The following is a 24,359-nucleotide window of genomic DNA, read 5'->3' on the forward strand; positions in this document are numbered from 1 at the left end:
AGCAGAAACTAACACAACATCATAAAGCAATTATACTCCAGTAAAGATATTAAAAAATTAAACCTCTTTTCTATTCAACTATAAAAAAAAAAAAAAAAAAAAAGACTGTGGGGACTTCCCTGGTGGCGCAGTGGTTAAGAATCCACCTGCCAATGCAGGGTACACGGGTTTGAGCCCTGGTCCAGGAAGATCCCACATGCCACGGAGCAACTAAGCCCGTGCGCCACAACTACTGAGGCTGCGCTCTAGAGCCCGTGAGCCACAACTACTGAGCCTGTGTGCCACAACTACTGAAGCCCACGCGCCTAGAGCCCATGCTCCGCAACAAGAGAAGCCACCACAATCGCACCGCAACGAAGAGTAGCCCCTGCTCACCACAACGAGAGAAAGTCCATGCACAGCAGTGAAGACCCAACTCAGCCAAAAAAAATTTTTTTAATTAATTAATTAATTAATTTTAAAAAAAGAAGAAGAAAATTCAGTCTAGAAAAATAAGTTAGATGTAAGGAGGGGGATGCAAGTGAGGTGCTAGAGTCAGCTCTTATCAGCCCAAAGAGCGACTGTTAAATTTTAAGGAGTTTTGAGAACTGGTTGTAAAACACAGTCATTGCTAAAAATTAAATTATACAAACTTGCAATTAAATGAATTACTTTTAAAATAAAGGTAAAAAATCCTCACAATGCATCACTTCTTAATTATTTTACTATAATTTTTCTATTATCTATGCACTTGAGGTTATTATCTCCTACATCTATATGGTAGAAATACTATAGAACGGTGTGCTGCTATGCATCTTTTTCCTTCTCTATATTTTAGTGATGTCACATTGGTAACTTGAGTATTTGCACCTCAGAGCTCAACAAATGCTACAAGTCAGGGCTCCCTTACTCCTACTACATGAGAACTGGTTGTTAAACATCTATCAGCACACCACTGAACATAAGAAATAATGGTTTACACTGCTAGGTATATATCCAAGAGAACTGAAAACATATGTCCACAAAAATACTTGTACACAAATGTACGTAGCAGCATTATGTATAATACCAAAAAGTGGAACTAACTCAAATGTCCACCAACTAATGAATAGATAAATAAAATATGGTTTATCCATAAAATGGAATATTATTCAGGCATAAGAAGGGATGAAGGACTGATACATGTTCCAACATGGATGAACATTGAAAACATTGTGCTAAGTGAAAGAAGCCAGACACAAAAAGCCATATATTACATGATTCCATTTATATGAAATACCCAGAATAGGTAAATCCATAGAGACAGAAAGTAGATTAATGGTTGCCAGGGGCTAGGGATAGGAGGAATGGGGAGATTTCTTTTGGGGATGATGAAAATGTTCTAAAATTAGATAGTGGTGATGGTTGCACAATTTTGTGAATATGCTAAAAACTATTGAATTGTATCTTTAAAATGATGAATTTTATTGTACACAAATCATATTTCAATAAAAAGAAAGGACTTAAGAAAGGTAGGCAGAGAAATTGGTATGCATGTTTGTAAATCTAAATAAATTATGGCTGTTAAAACATATAATGGGGGGGTGAGTGGTTAAAAGTCAGTTGGAACTAAAATACTAAAATCCAAATTAAGTGGAAGATAGAGGGGGTGGAGAACAGAATTAAAGAACTCTAAAGTTCCTGAAATTTTCACAGTGTGCTAAAGATAGTGATTAACTTAACAATGTTAGGTTGAGTATGCACATTGATAACATAAGAACATCCACTGAAGGAATATAATTAGAATGTATAACTTCCAAACCACTAGTGAGACAAAAAAGGGAGTAAAGAAAACAACCAAAGTAAAAGAGGGCAGGGTAAGAGAATAAAGCAAATAAAACACATGGCAAAGGACAAAACAAAGGGGGAAAATATCCACAATATGTCATAAGAAGAAGAAATGTAAACATGCTTAAGAAAAGACAAAGATTCTCAGATTGGATTTTTAAAAATCCAGCTGTATGTTGGTTACAAGAATGCATTCAAAAGATAATGACACAGAAATGTTAAAAGGATGGGGGAAATATATTAGGCAAATACAAAATGAAATAATGCAACAGTAATAGATTTTAGGCCAAAAAGCATTATTAGGGATAGAGTCAAATGCCTTAATGATAAAAGAGACAGTTCATCAGGAAGATATAATGACCAGCACATATTTGTACCAACTGGAAACATTGCCTCCAAATATATAAGACAGAATTAAAAGGAGAAATGGACAAATCCACATAGTAGGAGATTTTGACACATCTTCCTCAGTAGCTGATAGAGGAAGAAGACAAACTATTTGTAAGGCTATAGAAAATTTGAACAACGCAAAGATCATTTTTTCTTTCCATCTTTCCATACATCCATTCCTGGGCCTTGAAAGTTCCTCCTCCCTGTAGCTATACACTGAGTAAATTGCCAAGCCTTGTGGATTCTCACTGTGCAGTGGGCTTGTTCCCTGCCAGTACACTTCCATCCTGGAGTTAGTTCTTTGGCTCAGGCTTTAGTTGTCTTGCCTGAACCATTGTAATTGGTTCCTAATTGTCCCCCTATATTTATGGAGAACTGCCCAAATGACATGTGGTTCAGTAGTTTTATGTTAACACTATACATTTTATTGTTGGATTAAGCCAGACCAAAGGTACTACAATATTTCAGTCCCAGTGGAGTCACTTTTACTGAACTGAGCTCTGGTGTGAAGCTATCGGCTATTTGGAGGGATGGTAAAGACAAAATCCTGGGAAACTCCCTCTGGCTGGTATATTATTCCAGGCACACAAAGTATCCTCTTTATGAGGAAATATTGCGAGGAAACATTCTGAAATCTGTACTTCGCTTATACAAGAGTTCGTATATATTTTATGGACACTAAATCATGTAACCAATATTTCCACTTTGCTAGGGTCACTAGAGAACTCACAACCAAATTTGCTGGCTACTTTTAACAAGTACATAGTCCCCCCTTATCTGCTGTTTTGCTTTCTACAGTTTTAGATACCTGTGGTCAACTATGGTCAGAAAATATTCAATGGAAAATTCTAGAAATAAACAATTCATAAGGTTTTTTTTTAAGTAATTTAATATTTTATTTATTTATTTATTTTTGGCTGGGTTGGGTCTTTGTTGCTGCGTGCAGGCTTTCTCTAGTTGCGGCAAGCAGGGGCTACTTTTCGTTGCGGTGCGCAGGCTTCTCACTGCAGTGGCTTCTCTTGTTGCGGAGCTCAGGCTCCAGGCACTCGGGCTTCAGTAGTCGCAGCACGCGGGCTCAGTAGTTGTGGCGCACGGATTTAGTTGCTCTGCAGCAAGTGGGATCTTCCCGGGCCTGGGCTCGAACCCGTGTCCCCTGCATTGGCAGGTGGATTCTTAACCACTCTGCCACCAGGGAAGTCCAACAACTCATAAGTTTTAAATTGCACACTATTCTGAGTAGCTTGATGAAATCTTGTGCCACCTGCTCTATTCCACCCAGGATCCCCAACCATTAATGTCGTCCACTCCTGACATCCAACCATCAACATTGTCATGATCTCAATGATCATCTCAGTAATCCAGTATCACTGGAGCAGATGATCCTCATCAATACATCAGAAAGTCAACAGTAGCCTAACAATACATCACAATGTCAACTTTATTCACCTCACTTCATCTCATCACATAGAGATTTTATCATCTCACACCATCACAAGAAGTGGGGTGAGTATAGTACAACAGGATATTTTGAGAGAGAACACATGCACATAATTTTTATTATAGTATATCATTATAATTGTTGTTTTGTTATTGGTTATTGTTGTTAATCTCTTACTGTGCCTAATTTATTAAACTTTATCATAAGTGTGTATGTATAGGTAAACAGTACATACAGGGTTTAGTATTATCCATGGTTTCAAGCATCCAGTGGGGGTCTTGGAATGTATCCCCTGTGAATAAGAGGGGGAGACTACTGTATTCAGAATAGTAATAGCCAATATTTATTGAATGCTTGCTCTGAACCAAGCACTGTTCCAAATGCTTTACATGTTAATCTATTTAATCCTCATCTCATTCCAATGAGATAGGACCATTATGATCCCCCTTTAAAGATGAGGAAATGCAGGGGACACGGGTTCGAGCCCTGGTCTGGGAAGATCCCACATGCCGTGGAGCGGCTGGGCCCGTGAGCCACATTTACTGAGCCTGCGTGTCTGGAGCCTGTGCTCCGCAACAAGAGAGGCTGCGATAGTGAGAGGCCTGCGCACCGCGATGAAGAGTGGCCCCGGCTTGCCACAACTAGAGAAAGCCCTCGCACAGAAACGAAGACCCAACACAGCCATAAATAAAAATAAATAAATAAATAAATAAAAATTTAAAGATGAGGAAATTGAGGCCCAGAAAGATTACATAACTGGCCAAGGGTTTATAGCTAGCAAGATGGAAAGCTAGAATTTGAATCCAGGCAGTCTTTTTTCCAGAGTCCATACTCTTAACCACTATATGATATTACCTCTTTAAGTTTTATGATATGCATGCCTGTGTTCTAATCATAACCCCTAGCTCTATTAATTTTCTATGCTTATACTGTTGCTTCTGGCCCAGATGTAGTAATAGGGTTTGGACTTACCTCTGGACAAAATGTATGAAACAACAGTTTTTAAGACATTGGATATCAGACAACTAAAGATAGTGATTCCTAAGAGACAGGAAATAAGTTAAGTAAGCCCTATGATTGTCCCTGCTTACCTCCTGGAGAGGATTTCCAGGCCATGGTACCAAGACAGTAAACCGAGGCAGAGCCCAGTAGTTTCCCTGAGTTCAGGAGATGGAGTAAGGAATCTGGGCTGGTCAAGGTGGTGAGTTCACAGGGAAGAATGCCAAAAAGAAGAAAGGTGCACAAAAAGGAAGCTGTGGCTATCTGCTGAGGGTCCCCCTTGAGTCTTCAGCATGCATGTGAGGAAACTACCTGAAGCCAGAAAAAGAACCATCCAAAAGAATTAGAAGGAACAATTCTTGGAGATCACACAGGTCCAGTTCCTGTTCCCAGCATTCAGAGTGGCAAGGCATATTTCACAAGGCATCAGATCGGCTTTGCAACAATAGTGGGGCAAAATTAGCCCTAGGCTAATTTAGTACTCTAGTCCCAACTAACAAAGCTTAAAAGTTCTTTCCAAAAAGCCAGAGGGCCCATATAGAAGGAACCATGATGAGGGGGAAAAAATCAGTCAATTTAAACTGACCAAGATAGGTAGAATGGAAAGATAAGGACATTAAAATAGTTATAACTATATTCCACATGATCAAGAAGCTAGAGAAAAGAGTGAGCTTGTTAAATAGAGACATGGATGATATAAAAAAAAGACCCAAATCCCAGTAGTAACAAATGCAGTATCACCTGGAGCAAATGATCCTCATCAATACATCAGAAGGTCAATAGTAGCCTAACGATACATCACAATGTCAACTTCATTCACCTCACTTCATCTCATCACACAGAAAGACAGATAAGGACATTAAAATAGTTGTAACTATATTCCACATGATCAAGAAGCTAGAGAAAAGAGTGAGCTTGTTAAATACAGACATGGGCAATATAAAAAAGACCCAGGGACTTCCCTGGCAGTCCAGTGGTTAAGACTCCGTGCTTCCACTGTAGGGGGCATGGGTTCTATCCCTGGTTGGGGAACTAAGATCCTGCATACCACATGGCACAGCCAAAAATTTGAAAAAAAAAAGACCCAAATGCCAGTAGTAACAAACACAGCCAGTGTCCATGTCCTGGTTTCTAAATACCATTCTCCAATAAAAGGAACCAGCGTTCTTTAGAGAAATGGTTGATTGCAGATCTGGAACAGGGAAAACGCAAGATGATCCTAGAGCATAATGTAATAGTAGAAAGTAAGGAAGTGTTCAGAAAACGAAAGGATGGAGCATGTCAAAGAGACACAGAAATCAACCTGAAAGGGCATCCAATGGCCAAAGCTGGAACAATTTGACCAATAAAATAAATAACATAGTATTGGATTATAATCCAAAATATTAAATAAATATACATGAGTCCAAACTGATATTAACAAATAAATTGGGGAGAAAAGACAACTATTCCATATAGGAGAATTCTGAATAATATATGCAGATACTCCCCTCCATAGGAGGTAGAACTTAATCACTCCCCTCTCCTTGAGTGTGGCCTGAACTTAGTGATTTGCTTCTAAAGAACAGAGTATGGAAAGGGAAGAATAGTCACTTTACAGTAGGAAAATCTAGCAAAACTACCTTAACCAAGTGTTTAAAGATAACATCACCAATGATGTTGTGTGGATATCATGTGCCCTCTAATTTGATGTAATAAGGACCCTTCACCTCTATGTTATTCTTTCCCCAAACCCATAACCCCAGTCTAATCATGAGGAAAACATCAGACAAACCCAAATTAAGGATATTCTATAAAATACATGACCAGTACTCTTCAAAACTTTCAAAGTCATTAAAAACAAGAAAAGAGTTAGAAACTGTAATGGGTCAGAAGAGAACAGGAGACATAACAACTAAGTGAAATGTGATATCTTTAACTGGTTCCTGGAACAGAAAAAAAGACATTAATGGAAAACTGTTGAAATCTGAATAAAATGTGAAGTTTAGTTACTATTAATGTACCAATGTTGATATCAGTTTTGATAAGTGTACTATGGTAATGTAAGAAAATAACATTAGAAGAAACTGAAACTGGATGAGAAGCATATGGAATACTTTGAAAATTTTCTATGAATCTAAAATTATTCCAAAATTCAAAAGCTACTTTAAAAAACCCAAATCAAAGTTCTAGGGATAGAAACTACAATGTTTGAGATAAAAAATACATAAAATGGGATAAAAATAGATTAGATATTTCAGAAGAAAGGATTAGTAATTTGGAGACACAGCAATAAAAACTACACAAAAAGACACAACAAGATGGACTTCCCTGGTGGAGCAGTGGTTAAGAATCTGCCTGCCAATGCAGGTGACACGGGTTCCATCCCTGGTCCAGGAAGATCCCACATACCGCGGAGCAACTGAGCCTGTAGGCCACAACTACTGAGCCTGCGCTCTAGAGCCCGCGTGCCACAACTACTGAAGCCCACTTGCCTAGAGCCCGTGCTCTGCAACGAGAAGCCACTGCAATGAGAAGCCCGCGCACCGCAATGAAGAGTAGCCTCCACTCGCTGCAACTAGAGAAAGCCCGGGAGCAGCAATGAAGACCCAACACAGCCAAAGATAATTAATTAATTAATTAATTAATTCAAAAAAAAGACACAACAAGAGGAAAAAAAGACCAAAAACATTGAATAGAGCATCATTGAGTTAAGGAACAACTTCAAGTGGCCTAACATACATGTAATTGAAGACCTTAAAGGAAGTAGAGGCAAAAAAATTCTTTTGAAGAAATAACAGCCATAAATTTTCCAAAAATGATGAAAACTTTAGGACCACAAATTCAAGAATCCCAGTGAACCCCAAGCAAAAGAAACAAGAAGAAAACTATACCAGGTCATATCTTAATAAAATTGCTAACGTCAGTGACAAAGAAAAAGTCTTAAGAGCAGCATGAGAGGAAACAGTACATACAGGGGAACAAAGATAAGAATTACAGCAGACTTTTCATCAAAAACAATGTAACCCAGAAGATAGTGAAGCAAAATCTTTAAGATACAGAAAGAAAAAAAAAAAAAGAATTGTTAACTTATAATTTGAAAATATCTTTCAAAAACAAATGTGAAAATGGGGAAAGAATAGTCTTCAACAAATGGTGCAAGGACAGCTGGCTATCCACATGCAAAAGAATGAAGGTGGGCACTTACCTCACACTATATACAACAACAAACTCAAAATGGATCGAAGACCTAAATATAAGAGCTAAAACTATAAAACTCTTGGGAGAGAACATAGGGGGAAATCTCCATGACTTTGTTTTTTGCAATGGTTTCTTAGCACAAGCAACCAAGGGAAAAAATAGAAAAATCAGACTTCATCAAAATAAAAAACTTTTGTGCATCAAAGGACACTATTAAGAAAGTAAAAAAACAATCCATGGGAATTCCCTGGCAGTCCAGTTGTTAGGACTCTGCACTTCCACTGCAGGGAGCACTGGTTTGATCCCTGGTTGGGGAACTAAGATCCCACAAGCCGTGCAGGTTAGCCAAAAAATACAATTAAAAAGTATTTTTTTTTAAAAGAAAAAGTAAAAATACAATCCACAAAATGGCAGAAAATATTTGCAAAGGATGTATCTGATCAGGGTTTAGTATCCAGAATATATAAAGAACTCTTACAACTCAACAACAAAAAGACAAATGACCCAGGACTTCCCTGGTGGCGCAGTGGTTAAGAATCTGCCTGCCAACGCAGGGGACACAGGTTTGAGCCCTGGTCCGGGAAGATCCCACATGCCACGGAGCAACTAAGCCCATGTGCCACAACTACTGAGCCTGTGCTCTAGAGCCCATGAGCCACAACTAGTGAGCCCACATGCCACAACTACTGAAGCTGGCGCACCTAGAGCCTGTGCTCCACAACAAGAGAAGCCACCGCAATGAGAAGACTAGGCACTGCATTCAAGAGTAGCCCAGCTCGCCGCAACTAGAGAAAGCCCACGCACAGCAACAAAGAACCGACACAGACAAAAATAAATAAAATAATAAATTAAAAAAGACAAGTGACCCAAATAGAATGGGCAAAAGACTTGAATTGACATTTCTCCAAAGAAGATACACACAAGGTCCAAAAAATACATGAAAAGATGCTCAGCATCATTAGTTATTAGGGACATGTGAATCAAAACCACGAGATACCACTTCACACTCATTAGGATGGATATAGTAAGAAATGAAAAGTGTTGGAGAGAATGTGGAAAAATTGAATCCCTCACCTCGTACACTGTTGGTGGGAATGTAAAATGGTGTAGTTGTGGAAAATAGTCTGGTGGTTCCTCAATAAGTTAAACATATAATACCACATTACCCAGCAATTCCATTCCTAGATATGTACTCAGGAAAATTAAAAACAGATGTTTAGGGACTTCTCTGGTGGCGCAGTGGTTATGAGTCCACCTGCCAATGCAGGGGACACGGGTTCAAGCCCTGGTCCAGGAAGATCCCACATGTTGCAGAGCAACTAAGCCCATGCGCCACAACTACTGAGCCCGCACCTAGAGCCCGTGCTCCACAACAAAAGAAGCCACGGCAATGAGAAGCCCGTGCACCGCAATGAAGAGTAGCCCCCACTTGTTGCAACTAGAGAAAGCCCGCATGTAGCAATGAAGACCCAAGGCAGTTAAAAATAAATAAATCAATTTATTAGGAAAAAACCAAAAAAACAGGTGTTTAAACAAAAACTTGTACACACGTGTTCATAGCAGCACCACTCATAAGAGTCAAAAGGTGGAAACAACCTAAGTATCCATCAGACATTTAAACATCAACAGATAAACAAGAAGTGGTATATCAATACAACAGCCTATTACTCAGCCCTAAAACGTAATGAAGTTCTGATGCACGCTACAACATGGATGAATCTTGAAAACATTATGCTAAGTGAAAGAAGCCAGACACAAAGGTCACATATTGCATGATTCCATTTATTTGAAATGTCCAGAATAGGCCAATCCACAGAGACAGGAAGTTGATTAGTGGTTGCCAGGGGCTAGGGGAAAGGGGGTGAATGGGGAGTGACTGTTCAATGGATACAACGTTTCCTTTTGGAGTGTTCTGGAACTAGATAGACGTGATGATTGCACAACACTGTGAATGTGCTAAATGCCACTGAAATGTACACTTCAAAATGGATAAAATGGTGAGTTTAATCAGAAATTTAAAGAATCAATTTCCATAAGTCTATTCTTTCATTTATCTATCAAACATTTATTGAACAGCTCCAGGCAAGCTTTATTCTGGATGCAGGTAATACAGAGAAATCAGATGTGGTCTTGGCTTTTGAGTTCCTAGGTTGGTAGGGGAGGAAAAACATTCTGCAGACAATTAAGTTCAATTAAGTGTTAGGGTTTCCTTCACTTAAGAATGGGCATTGTACACTGTGGGGACCGCTTTGCCCTACAGAAGTGAGGGAGGGGTAGAGAACAGCAATGGTAAGGCTGAGCCTTGAGTGCTGAGTAGTTTTCCAGGTGGATGGCAGCAAGGATGGATTCGAGACAGCGGGTGTGACTTGAGCAGGCTCAAAAAGCTGGCATCAAAAAGCCTCTGGTTTTCAGCAAACTCCAAACTAAATAGCACGTGTGCAGCAGCACAGAGGATGGACTTCAGGACAGTGACGTGAGAGGTGGGTGACCACCCTGTCTGGCTGCAGTAGGTGACGCTAAGACATGTTAGGGGAATGACTGGACTTGACTGGATGTGAGAGTCAAAGGAAGTGTGATTCCAAGATTGGGCCACTTTGTTGCTAGTGGAAACTGCCAGTCCCTAAAGTGGGTCTGCAGGACATTCTGTTCTCAGGGGACGTGAAACTAGAATTTATACTCCTCCCCATCTTATGTGTTCTACTATTTTTTAATGTTTTTTTTTGTATTTATATTTGAAACCTACTTCCCTTTTCTTTGGGCTTCCTCTGTTTTCCTGTTTGAAATATATGTTACTCTGGAAATGTCATGGCATAGTATAGTGGCATTTACAAGTGAAGTGTAAAGAATTTTCAGAACATCTAGAAACGCAAGTCTAGAGTTTAGGAATATAAGCCCTAACGATGTGATATCGTTCATGCCTTCAGACACTGTGTCATAAATATAAACACACCTGGAAATTTGAGACAGGATAGAAGAGATAGTTGAGAACTTTATTAGGATTTATGTGCCCAGATTTTTTTTTTTTTTTTTTTTTTTTTTATTTATTTATTTATTTATTTATTTAATTTATTTATGACTGTGTTGAGTCTTTGTTTCCGTGCGAGGGCTTTCTCCGGTTGTGGCAAGTGGGGACCACTCTTCATCGCGGTGCGCGGGCCTCTCACCATCGCGGCCTCTCTTGTTGCGGAGCACAGGCTCCAGACGCGCAGGCTCAGTAATTGTGGCTCACGGGCCCAGTTGCTCTGCGGCATGTGGGATCTTCCCAGACCAGGGCTCGAACCCGCATCCCCTGCATTGGCAGGCAGACTCTCAACCACTGCGCCACCAGGGAAGCCCTGCCCAGATTTTTAAAAATGTATATGAGAATTTTTTTTTTTAATAAATTTATTTATTTATTTTGGCTGCATTGGGTCTTTGTTGCTGTGCACGGGCTTTCTCTAGTTGCGGCGAGCGGGGGGGCTACTCTTTGTTTTGGTGCGTGGGCTTCTCATTGCGGTGGCTTCTCTTGTTACAGAGCACGGCCTCTAGGCGCACTGGCTTCAGTAGTTGCAGCACGCAGGCTCAGTAGTTGCAGCCAGCAGGCTCTAGAGCGCAGGCTCAGTAGTTGTGCCGCACGGGCTTAGTTGCTCCATGGCATGTGGGATCTTCCTGGACCAGGGCTCGAACCCGTGTCCCCTGCATTGGCAGGCAGATTCTTAACCACTGTGCCACCACGGAAGTCCCTATGAGAAATATTAAAAACACAAAACATAACACACTACTTGGGAAGAACATCTGGAAAAAATGAATGACAGAATGCCAACATTTACTTGTGAATACACAGTCCAGGAGAAGGACCAGGGGGCCTGGACACCCCAGGAAAACTTGGAAAAACCTTTGCACCACCTTCTCTGTCATAAATATGTTCCCCCCAAACTGCATGTAAATCAGCTGTTGGTAAATCATATTTATCAAATGCAAGGGTGACCATTATTTTAAAGTTATCTTAAGAATGTATACTTTAGTAAAGGAAATTATTACCAATGGAGTAATGGAAAAAACCTCACTGGACTGAGAGAAATTCAAGGTCCTTCATTATTATCCTGGCTCTGCCACCAACTAGATGTGTGATTCAAGAAAATTCACTCAATCTCCCTGGGCCAATTTCTTCATCTAGTCTGGGTTGTAATTCTGAATTTTCACTTATTAGATTCTTAAAGCAAGATACAGGGGTACTGGCCCACAGCCTAATGTCTAGTTTCTTCTGAAAGGTGATACTGCAGGACAGAACTGAGGGCCCTTTTACATAAGAGGAGCTGGGGGTGGCAAGGCCAGCAGGCCAGTTACCAATGCTTTGTGTGTTTTGCCTCTTTATACTCCACTTTCTCATTCCCACAATCACCCTAACTGTGATGATAACAACTTTTGTTCCAAATTCTTTACAAAAGCTTGTTCCTTAGAGCTGTCCTCTGGGAGAGACTGACAGTCTAAGATAGGAGCCCATTCTCAGTGGTCTCTCCGCCTCCGGCCCTCTTCCTACCCCCACAAGGCCGGTACTGCCTAAGGGCAAGGGCTATACCCTCTGTGCCTAGTACAGGCCCAGGCCTAAAGAAGGAATTCAGTAAATGACTATTCACTGTATGCTTCTGAAGGAGAAAGCTGAGGCAGAGAGATGGGTCTGGTGAAATAACTGAATCCTAGGGGTGAACTTTTGGCTGCTTCTTTAAACATTTCTGAACTTCCCAAATTTTCTACAATGGGCAAAAATATATAGAAACCACAAGTATTAAACCCTCTTTTTCCAGGCTTTTAGTCAATGCCCTGGTTTCCCATAAATAATGTAAATTTTTTCCAGTTCTCCGATGTTTGGAACAGAACAAAGGTCACACATCTTTTCTTTAAGAGAAACAGCCAGTACAGTTTCCTAGTCCATTTTGCTTAAACAGCGAAGAAACAATGCATTTGTCTTTGTGGACAAATGCCATCTAGCTCCAAGCAATGACCCCTGCCAACTGGCTTCAGAAAAGGTCATTTATCAACAGTGTTTAGGCACCACCTTGATTAATCTGCCATACAGGAAGTATAAAACACATCTGTAAGCATTCTTTTGTCTTCTTAAGCAAAATAGGTTTAGGCCATATTAACTCGCAAGAGGTAGAAGGCAAAATGGGTCAGGCCTTTCACTGATTACTACCATGCTGTAGACTAATCAGGAACTGTTAGGAAGACTGAAGAAGCAAAGGAAATTACTCTCTATTGAGTACTTACTACATGCCAGATATTGTGCTGGGCACCCCATATACATTATTTTAATGTAAGCCTCACATCTAACAATCACTATCTAACATACTATATTTTCACTCATTTATCTTATTTCTTGTCTGTCTCCCCCACTTAAATGTAAGCTCATAAGAAGGAACATTTTTTTTGTCTTGTTCACTGCTGTATCCTCAGTGTCTAGAACAGGGTCAGATACATATAAACAATCAATAAATATTTGTTGAATGAACAAAGTGAACATCTCCATGAGACAGGTTTTATTATTCTCCTTTTATGGATGAGTAACCTGAAGTGCTCCAGTGGTGCAAATGAACTGCCCAAAGTCCCATGGCTTGTTAAGGAGCAGGACTAAAACCCCAGTCTCACTCCTTTGTTCTTTCTATAGACCAAGAGACTTAGACCTTGAAGAACTTTTCCAGCTTGACAAATCTGTAACCTAGATGCCTATAAAACATGTATTTACTTTGGGTACTCATTTGAAAATCTGAAATTTCACCGAGGAGATATATTTGGCATTTTAATGATAAACATTTTGCTAAAGTAACAATGAAAGACGCATTTCCCCAACAGAACAACAATTTCATCTATGGATGGACAGGAATTATCTACATCATTTCATACCTGAAAATCCTGTGAATGATTACTCTTCAGATATAAATAAAAGCACAGTAATTCTGGACACCAACAAAAACATTTGCAAACCTTCAAGTTTCCTAAGTTACATCATTAAGATGACTATTGATATTCATGTGGTATTCTCAGTGTGGAATATCAAATACTCCCATGTACATCCGTGTTGAGTGTCCCAGCATGGGAGGAGGTAGACTCCGCACATCGAAAGCCATTCCTATCCTACAGAAATTATATGGGAAGCTCAAGGATTCTTCAGAGAATCAGTTGTAATAAAATCCATCTCAAGAATATTCATTTTGTATGAGAGAATGCAAGAATAAGGTTAATTTTACCCAGGAGAGTACTTCAAATCCTTTCCATTTGTCAGAATATACTTGATCCATATGTGCTCCTTTACCTCCCTAGGACCACATAACAGGAACATGCCATTTGTGGTGTCTTCTCATATCACTTGGGATTTTTGTAGGGATTCTGATCCCCTTCTCCTTTGGGGAAGGCCCGTTTCCCTTCTGTCCCACTCCTGCTACCAATACAATAGTATCATACAGTCTCCATGTGGACCCAGCCAGTTAATTGTTCCTGGACCAAACTAATGGTTTGGCCCCATTCTCTCCATTGCCAACTTTTGGTGCTATTGTTTTATTCTGATAATAAAAGTATTAATAGTTTAGAAAAATATTTTTGGATTTATGTATATAATTTTGTATGTCACTCTTTTCACTTATAAGTATTTTGCCATGCTGTTTTAACACTTTACAAACATTAATTATAATGACTGCATACTAGTCTATAGTATCGTCATAGTGTAATTTACTTAACCAATTTTCTACTGTTGGACTTCTGGATTGTTAAAACATAAACTTTGCCCACATTTCAGACTATTTCTTTAGGACAGATTCCCAGAAGTAAAATTAGAGGATCAGAAGTTATAAACATTTTTAAGGCTCCTGATACATACTGCCAAATTGCTTTTCAGAAAGCTGTTGCCAATTTACACTTCCAACATTGCCAGCGTGTTTTTCTACCAATATAGATTGGTCTAAAGGATAATAAAATTTAAGTGGAACATATAGTCCTTAAATTATTAATGCAGCTGGAGAGGCATCATGACCACAGCAGAGAGGCCTGTGGCAAAGGTCAAACCTTTTTCCAGGTATGCAATTAACAATGAGTTAGTGTGAGCACATGGAACAGAAGTTTTGCAAGAGTGAACAGCAATATAATTAGATTTCAGACTGTCAAATCTAAGGCTTGTGTCTGCTTTGTCTGTTGCTGTACCCCAGCACATAGGACACTGCCTGGCACATAGAGCCACTCGATAAAAATTTGCTGAATTAACACAGAATCTCCTTTCAGATGCAGTTTTTCAGCAGCTGTAGGATTTAGCCACTCCTGGATTCAAAGGAAACATGACTGGCTGGATTAAACACCCTTGCAAAGGTCTTTTCAATCCTGAGATTCTATTTCAACTTTGGAAAATCAGTTTAAATGAAGGTGACACAATATGGCACTCTTTAGGAGAAAAACAAGTAAACATATCTAAAAGAACATAGCTTGGTACCAGTTGCCAATATATATATATAATTTTTTTACAAGCATGCAAAAAAATATAATGCAATGAGTTTTGTCACCTCCATAGTAGTCACTTTCATAGGTGATAACAAACTTATCCAAATGCTGTTCATGGTCAAGGCAATTTTGGAATTACCTTCAGTTCATTCTGTTATCACTGGTTATAACTTGGCACCATTTTCAGTATTGCCAATTTTTTCTGGAAATATTACAAGGGCAAAATATAGGTAGTAGTTTGTGTATTATAATTTTTAGCCGAGAACAGCACAAAACTTATTTTGTGAATCAAAATATGGTCAAGGTAATACAGTCAATCATTCAGCTCTAGTTCACGCTCCTGGCACCATAAAGACTACCTTCAATATTCCACAATTTCTATAGTAGTAAATTGTCAGACATTGCCAGATCAGTTTGGCATTAACAATGTTACCGATGGATCAATCACCTGTCATTTTTATATACACATTTTATATACATTAGACGAGGGGTCAGAAAACTATGGTCCATGGACCAAATCTGGCCCACCATCTGTTTTTCTATGAACTGCAAGCTAAGAATTTTTAAAATATTCTCAGTGGCTTGAAAAAAATATTTTGTGACATGCGAAAACTATATGAAATTTAAATCCCCGTATCCATAAATGAAGTCTTATTAGGACATAGCCATGCTGATCTGTTTCCATATTAGCTATGTCTGGTTTTGCATTAAAATGTTGAGAAATTACACTAGCCACTGTATGGCCCACACAGCCTAAGACATTTCCTTTACAGAAGAAGTTTGCTGACCTCTTCACTAAATCCAAGTGGGACCTAAGAAGTACTAAAGTTTCCCACTACAGATTTTTTGTTTCTGGATATTAATACTGGGAGAAGGGTGATGCAACTGGGACAGTATTTGCAAGGATCTGGTAAGACAGAGACTAGAGAAGATAAATATGCGTGCTGCCTCAAATAGGATGTAAAAGCCTGGCAGAATCTGAGGGGTCTGATCCAACCAAGAAGGCGTTGGAGAACGCAGGGTTACATATACAATCCCAGCAGCAAAGACGACTCTTATTGAGCCACATAGGACCCTGGTGACCAATCCCAAGGAGCCTAGTGAGACTTGCTGGCAATGAGGTCTGTAAATGGCAGGCTGGCTGATCAGTACATGTGATACAGTGACAGTTCCCAATCGTACCCCCTTCCTGTACTAGATATCCTCAAGTCATTTAGCATCCAGATTTATCCGGGCACCTCCAAAGTCTGAACTCTAAGAAATGGATCTGAAGGGAAGACTCTGGAAAGCAGGCCCCAGGTACACATTCTTCCCAAACAATAACATTTCAGTGAGAACTCAGAGCCAGGGGCAGAATTCAGAAGACTGCAGAACTACCCACGTTTTTCGAAATCAAAGATTGGTGAATATTTTGTTCTTTCTGTTTTTGATCATTACCAGTGGGACAGGTGGAAGGTGGGATGATGGGTGGAGAACGGACTGGATAAACTCAAGGATGGAATGATCTGCCCTGGAAAGTGTTTATTCCTCCCAGACTTCCAGCTGTAGTGTATACCATTCCATGTGGATTTTGAACCAGAATGGGGAAGGGGAAGGTCAGCCTGAAACCCAGAGAGATTCCTTGACTGTGTGTTTAGCTTGAGAATTATGGTCAAGGTTTGCAGATGGCCAGCTCTCTTCCTGACATCCTACAGAGAGCCAGGCTTCATCTCTTATGGTTAGATGGAGCTTCTCCTGCCAGGGAAAATAGAGTTGCTGGGAGAGTGCGATTTGCATATTATATCTCTGAAAAACTTTCATAACTCCTGAGTACTAGAGGTAACCAAATTGCCTCAAGAAACTGGTAATACTGTTGCCTCTGGGGAGTGGAACCCCTGGTGGCTAAGGGTGAGAGGGAGCTTTTTTGTTCCTTCCCAGTGTGCCCCTTATATATGAAGGCAATCTGGGGCCAGGGATGGAGCAATTTCTTTACTCAAGACTATAGGGCTGGGAATTCCCTGGCGGTCCAGTGGTTAGGGCTCTGTGCTCTCACTGCTGAAGGCCCGGGTTCAGTCCCTAGTTGGGGAACTAAGATCCCACAAGCTGCATGGCACTGCCAAAAAAAACCCCAAAAAACAAAAAAAACAAAAGACTATAGGGCTGAAGTGGGGACGTGGAAGAGGGATATAAAAATCAGAAGAGAGAAAAGTTGCAGTTGAGTGGAAAACCATGACCAAAAGGGGAATTCAAGGACAGCACACCAAAGTGGCCAAAAGCAGCTACTGGAGGGTGTGGTCCAGAACCAGAAAACAAAGCCCAGGGAAACAGAAGAGCAAGAGCAAACTGGAGAATAAACTGAGCGGTATCTGAGAAAAGTCAAGGACAAGGGCCTAGGGCATGATGGGTGGAACCCTGAGATTACAGGATCAAAAATCTCAAGAGGCCTAGGCAGCAAGGTGCAGGCCGGGCAAAATTCATGTCAGAAATAAAACAGATTTGGCGGGTGGACACATAAGGGGTACTGTTACATGAGAACTCTCTTGTCTGAGGACACTCTTTTGAGATTATGCTCTAAACTGGTGTGTAGAGATTCTGAGCAGCCATGTGTGAATGGTTTGCTCTGCATGAATATTTTTACTTCCCTCCAAACTTGAGGCTTCCTAGGGTTTATTATCATCTTACTGAATATTTTCTGAGAAGCCTTGCAAATGGGCAATGGGTTCAGGTAGTGCAGTTCAACCTGACTACCGCCCAGGACATGATCTAAGGTAATAAGTTAAGTCCTTTTCATTACAGCTACTTGTAACAATTTGAATTCACCCTCCTGATTACCTGCTTCTGGTTGCTTTGTGTCCAAACCCTGTCTGGGACAACATGGCTTCCAGTACCCTACTCTCCAACATGGTCTTGGTCCAGCATCTTTGGCAGGGTCACTCCAGCCCTGTTTACAGGACAGGAATAAATCTAGAAATAAGTTCTCTCAGGACCTCTGTGTTATCACAGATTGGAAATAATGCCTGTAGGTACTGTTGTGGGAACCTGGCCTGGGCATAGGGGCATACAATTCTGCAACAATTACCCCCTGGGCTGAGCAAGGATTAATATTGGTTCAGTCACCAAGTTGCCAGCTGTGGCGGCTTTCTTCCAGAAGTGCATTGTCCCTGTTGCAAAGGCCTCATGGGGAGCCCAGGGCCTTATCCGATGCAGGAAGATGTAATGATCCTGAGATGGAATGTTTAGAAATTGCTAAGTAGGCAGACGTTTGTGAGCTGTTGCTTGGTTTGAGAACTTTCCTGAACAATATCTTTTATTTGTGAGATAAGGTCTAAGTTTCAGAGTGCCTCAAAGCTGACAGGTATTAGTGGGAAACATGTTATTTTTTGAAGGTGATAGTGAAAAGAACTAAAAACAGCTGTGTTGAATAAATGTTGGGCCTCTACTATCAACCAATACTGTTTACTAACTTACCAGTTAAATAATAGGAATGTAAAAATCCTTGGGTTAAAACATAGACATTGGCCAATCCTGTGAAACGCTGTTGCTAATCATTCCCCCCACCCAACACACACACACACACACACACACACACACACACACACACACACTCCTCCACCAGGTGTTCTGAGATGTTTCCAGTCTATGTGGTATTACTTGGAACCCAATTGGGAAAAGTTCCATTCCATAAACCCTGGCAGAGAGCCAGAAAGAGATAAAGGAGTCTAAACTAGGAAGGACTGCTTTTTTGAGGATTTGATGAGAAAATTAGATAATCAAATAAGTAGGCTATTATAAACCTATCCACAGACTCGGGGGAAGCAATTTATAAACTACTAGCATAGAGTTGGGGGCGGAGGGAGGAAGCAAATCATCCCAAATTATTTACCTTCTGTATAACACCATTATCTTCCTCTTTGGACTTTGCTATTTCAGCCAACAGTGCCCTCATTTTCCTACTGATGGAGGTTCGGAGCCTCATGCTGTTCCACCTGCCTGGGAAGCAGGCTCTAATTTCCTAGCCTCCTTGTCTCATCCTTCCTTATGGATCCAGCCCAGGAACCACCTTATCCATGGAGTCCACCCAGCCCTTGGTGATCTTATTTCATAATGTCACACTGTCAGTGCTCAGCAGCGTTCTAAACACTGCAGGTGCTCAAAAAAAACACCTGACAAGTTTGATATTAGTTACTAAAAACAGGCTGCTGTGTGGGAATCAGCACGTAGGCAGCAGACTCCCTTAATTCAAGGTCTAGAGTGTCACCTTGTCTTCCTCCTCACATATCACAGCCTGGACCTGAGTGCCCTGGTTTCTATTTTCCAGGACCAGATCCTCCTCCTCCATCAGAGGGGATACACCCAAATGAGGGGGGGCGGGGTTCCAAAGCACAAGACTAGAATGAAACAAACCCAGGACTTCTGTGAGGGGTAGGTCTGTGAGAAGGTCAGGATGGGTGGCGAACCCCTGAGTTCTGAGGGGCTCCCACTGAGTCATTTGGGAGGGATCGGCCCTTAGCATTGCTCAGTATGTCAGTATGCCACTGCCTTCCGTACCATACCTCAGGCCCTGACTGTGAAGCAGGCTGGAACTGTAGGCCTTCTTTTGGGGTCCTCCCAGCAGAGTATGCCTCCCTGGGCACAGAGAGAGAGACTCCAAGAGGTCCTGCTCCCACTTTTCATTCGTATGATCCCCTGAGGCAGAATACTGAGAACAAAGGAAGAGGACAGCCACAACAAGCTAAGGTCTGGACAGTGAAGAAAAAACTTAAGGAAAAAAAAAAAAGAAAAAAGAAAAATCAAGCACAAGCAAGTACCAGAAGTCAACAGCCAATAGTTCTTCAAAGTTGTGGAGAACAGCGAGGAAGATGGCCCAAGAGTCCAGCAAAGAGTAAGTAGCAGGGCCATGACATGTAGAGAGGAGTCGTAAAGAAGCTGAAAATAGATGAGCAGCAAATGAAGGTGCCTAACCACCGTGAGGCAGCTTTCTAGTTTGGGTTCAGCCACCCCAGATTCCTTTCACCACGGTGCCTGAGCCGCCCTGCTGGGAAGGCTCGTTGAAGATGAAGTCTGCAGCAGCTAGCTGGAAGGATGGATTTTGGGATGGGATACAGGCAGAGGCATTTCCCCACCAGCTTCGCCCTGGAGATGACTCCATGGTTCAGAACTTGTTACTTTTTCCCTCACACATGAGCTATTTTTCCTAGTTTCCTTTGAATGATCAGACCGAAAGTCAAGTTTTCGAGGTTGAGGCTCATCCTTCAAAATACCCGATATAACTTTTGCAGATACCTTCCTCATATTCAAGTTTTCTTTCAGAATGAGCCTAACGGTTTCTTTATCTAAATTTAACTCTTCAGCCATCATCCTCACAGTTAACTGCCTATTCGAACAAACCAAGTCCTTGACCTTCTGGATATTTTCATCCGTCCGGTGGGTGACTGGACGACCACTTCGGGCATCATCTCGAATGTCTTCCCGCCCTTCTTTAAACCTTTTGTGCCAGTCGAAAACTCTGGCCCTTGACATGACTTCATTCCCATAAGCTTCTTTTAAAAGATGGTGGGTTTCACTTGCAGACTTGTTCAATTTCACGCAGAATTTGATACTAATCCTTTGTTCTAGATATCGGTCACTCATTTTGGCACTCAAATAACACAGGAACGTTAAAAGGCCACGACTGTGAGGGGAAGACAGAGGGACCAATCTCTATAGGGCTGCAGGTGGAATCATGTCGCTATTCTTGCCTCATCAGGGAAGAGTAATTGCTTTTCTGAGTTTCAGCCCCTCGGCTTCCAATCTAGAAGCTAACGGGGCCAAAGAGTAGCTGCAAAGCTGGGGAAAATGAAAGCTCCTACAACCCACGTCTGCGTCCAACTCCGCGGCACGGAGATCTGCTGGGGGTGTGCAAACCAGTTACGAAGGCCGTCCCGTTCCGCGGCCCTTAAGAGTCTATGGCGATTTCCGCAATAAAAGCCTATGTGGTGTTAATTTAAGCAAGCAAGAAGCGATGCACCGGTGATGTAACGTGCAAGCTCGCCCCAGATCTGCAGAAACCCGCGCACGCCAAACCTACCGGACCTGCCCCAGGATCCGACGTTCTAGAGTCCGGGGAGACACGCCCGCACGCACCATTCCCTCCACTCTCGGGGTAGGCCGCGCGCAGGCGCACTGCGGCAGCCTGGGCCAGGCCCCGCCTCCGCCTCCGCCTCGCCACGCCCGAGCAGGCGCGCTTCCTTGCGCGTGCCCGCCCGCGGAGAAGTCGGCGGAAAGGAGGGGGCGGGGGAGGAAGGCTGAGGGAAGAGAGGGCACCCCCGGGCGCCAGGGTGCATTGTGGGAAGGAGGCGGCAGCGTCCCGGGCGGGCGGGAGGTGCACCAGCGGCGGCGGCGGCGGTAAATCCTCCCGGCCGCTCACAGCACTGTGGAGCCGCATCCCCAGCCCGGCCTCGGACCGCGGCGCCCCTCCTGCCCCTCGCGGCTTCTCTCCCGCCCGCCCCTCCCCCCGGCGCGCCGGCCCTAACGAGCCGGCCGGCCGGCCTGGCTCCCCTCCCCGGCCCCGACGGGCGGGCGGGCTGCCCTGAGGAGGCGGGGAGGGGAGGGCTGGGCCGGCCGGCGGGCAGACGACGATGCCGAACTTCTGCGCGGCCCCCAACTGCACGCGGAAGAGCACGCAGTCGGACCTAGCCTTTTTCAGGTTCCCGCGGGATCCAGCCAGGTGAGCGGTGGGCGCGGAGCTGGCAGCCCGGGCCCTCCTCCGCGATGCACGCTGCCAACCGCTGGCCCCGGGCAGGCTCCGGGGCTAAGAGGGGTGTGGGGGGGGCACAGTTGTCGACCCCAGCCTGGCCCCGAGGTGGGGAGCGGGCCTCTAGCCGTGGGCTGGCTGGCGCTCGAGGGCCTTGGAGCACGTGCGCCCGCGGGGGCTCGGCGCGTAGGGCTCCACCCGAAATTAGAGGCAACTGGGGCGGCGCGGGCGGGGTGAGGGGGGTTCTCGCCCTGATTAGCTCCTGTGACCTCGGACAAGTCTCTGTCCTCCCTGGGCTTTAGTTTCCCCAGCTGTCAAAAGAGGGCCTTGGATTCTATGGTTGTGGTCACCGGGGCCCTTCTACCCCCGGGACAGTGTTTCTTTTTGGAGTCCGGCCACCTTTGATCTCAAGTCAGGTCACAACTATTCCCTTCTTCGGAATTGTTCATGGTTCGGATTTTGGCTCTGACCGTTACTCATTATCTCACTTGGTTAATGTGGGGATAACGGGGGGGGGGCGGGGGCGGGGTACGCGAGAGGGCATGGGAGTTGGTATTGAAACCTCTTCTCTGAGGTAACCCACACGCTCTGACTTGTATTTAGAGAGTGGTAGAGTAGGGGCTGTGTTTGAAAGGCTGAGGATTTTTTCCTTGGCATCCCTTGTTGATTCATTCATTTCAGATCAACACCTACTGTGTGCTAGGGCACTAACATTAGAGGTACCGGAAATTCACAGTGAACGAGGTAGCGTTGCTGCCTGCAGAAAGCTTACAGTCCATTAAGGAGGCAGATGTGTAAGCAGGCGATTATAATATAGCATGCTGTTTATTAGTTCTGCAAATATCTATGGAAGGCCTACTAGGTACTAGGCATTATTCTGAGCACTGGGAGGGTACAGATGAATAAATCGAAGTCCTTGCTCTCATGGAGTTTACGTTCTAGTGGGGGGAAATAAGTAAATATACCTTGTGTCAGATGGTGATAAATACTATGGAGAAAAAGCAGGTGTGTGACGGGGGGTAGGGTAGGGGAATAGGAGTAGCAGGGGAGGCACGATTGCTATTTTAAATAGGATTATCAGAGAAGGCTTCACTAAGAGGGTGTATTTGAGCAAAGACCAGAAGTAGGTAAGGGGGTCAGCCATGGAGGTATCTAGGGGAAGAGCATTTCAGTCTCTGGAAACAGTAAATGCACAGGCAGGGCATGCTTGTTAGAGGTACAACCAGAAGTCTGGTTGGACTGCTAAAGCTGGTTTAAGGAAGGAGGGAGAGGAAAGGATGAGACCAGAAAAATGTGTGTGTGTATGTGGTAGGGGCAAATTGTGTAGGCCATTGTAAGCAGTGGAAAGCACTATGGTATTTATACTGAGTGAAATAGGAAGTCGTGGAAGGGTTTAGAGGGGAGAGACGTATACTTTAAACAGGATCATTGGGTACTTGTTAAATACATAGTAGGGAGGCAGAGGTGAGAACAGAAAGGCCAGTTAAAGGCAATTGTGATAATCCAGGTTAATAGAGGAGGAGGTGGTAAGTAGTTGCATTTGAGATATATTTTGGAAGGTGAAACCAACAGGATTTGTTAATGGTGTAGATGTAGGTTGTAAGAGAAAAACTGAAGTCAAGAATGACTCTAAGATTTTTAATCTGAGCCTTTATTGAGCTGTGGAAGACAGGGAGGAGCAGATTTGATGGAGGAATGTTAAAAGTTTGGTTTAGGACATGTGAAGTTTGAGAGGCCTGATAGACATTCAAGAATAGATGTCTTCATACTATATACATCAGTGAACTCAAAATGGTCCATATTTAGATCAATGATCTAAATATTTAAGAGCTAAAACCATAAAAAGATATACAAGTCAGGAATTTAGAGACTTCCAGACTGGAGATTGTAAATATGGGCGTTCTCAATTTATAGAGGGTATTTAAAACCGTGGAACCAGGTAAATAAAGCAGAGTAGGTATGAGGATTGAGCCCTGGGGTGTTCCTAGTGTTTAAAGTTCAGGGAGATGAGGAACTAGCTCAAGAGAGTGAGGAATAGCTGTTGGGTTCTGTGGGAGCAGAGAAGAGGAGCATCTTAATCTGACTGAGCCTCACTCCATTCAGCATTATCTTCCTTTGAGCCAAATTGGGAGTATATTTCACTTGCATAATGAGGGCACCACTAGTCAATTCTGGACCACAGGTTGTTCATGTTCATAGATAGTGAATACTCTTTTCATTATACTTCTTAGTCAGGGAGTATGTCCTTTAGGGGCTTACAGTCTCAGATTTGGAAGGAGTTTTTAGATCTAGTGCGGTATCCTTTGAAGTGTCAGAATTCCCTCAAGAATAGTGGCTTTTAAACCTTTTTTGGGTCTCTGTCCCCTTTGGGAA

General features: G+C 42.6%; 2 protein-coding genes and 1 long non-coding RNA gene across 7 annotated transcripts in view; 1 reads left to right on the plus strand and 2 right to left on the minus strand.

The window, feature by feature from the left end:
- GVQW3 (GVQW motif containing 3) overlaps nt 1-21,314 on the minus strand; it is a 29,024-nt gene extending 7,710 nt beyond the window's left edge. Inside the window, exon 1 of one of the 2 annotated variants that reach the window (XM_036860047.1) lies at nt 20,420-21,314. In XM_036860047.1, the coding sequence (XP_036715942.1) occupies nt 20,420-20,884 (465 nt within the window). In that variant the 5' untranslated portion in view covers nt 20,885-21,314. Of the gene's footprint in view, nt 1-20,040 lie in introns of those variants that run through there. The other variant, XM_036860046.1, reaches the window with a different exon arrangement.
- The window catches only part of LOC118899073, a 51,335-nt gene extending 29,916 nt beyond the window's left edge, over nt 1-21,419 (minus strand). The window contains exon 1 of the long non-coding RNA XR_005020876.1: nt 21,321-21,419. This is a non-coding gene — a long non-coding RNA (uncharacterized LOC118899073). The remainder of the gene's footprint in view (nt 1-21,320) is intronic.
- Nucleotides 21,420-21,590: 171 nt separating this feature from the next.
- THAP12 (THAP domain containing 12) overlaps nt 21,591-24,359 on the plus strand; it is a 39,336-nt gene continuing 36,567 nt past the window's right edge. For all 4 annotated transcript variants that reach the window (XM_036861160.1, XM_036861161.1, XM_036861159.1 and 1 more), the window contains exon 1: nt 21,591-21,959. In XM_036861160.1, coding sequence (XP_036717055.1) covers nt 21,871-21,959 — 89 coding nt within the window. In that variant the 5' untranslated portion in view covers nt 21,591-21,870. The remainder of the gene's footprint in view (nt 21,960-24,359) is intronic.

This window comes from Balaenoptera musculus, chromosome 8, assembly GCF_009873245.2.
Source record: "Balaenoptera musculus isolate JJ_BM4_2016_0621 chromosome 8, mBalMus1.pri.v3, whole genome shotgun sequence".
NCBI lineage: Eukaryota > Metazoa > Chordata > Mammalia > Artiodactyla > Balaenopteridae > Balaenoptera > Balaenoptera musculus.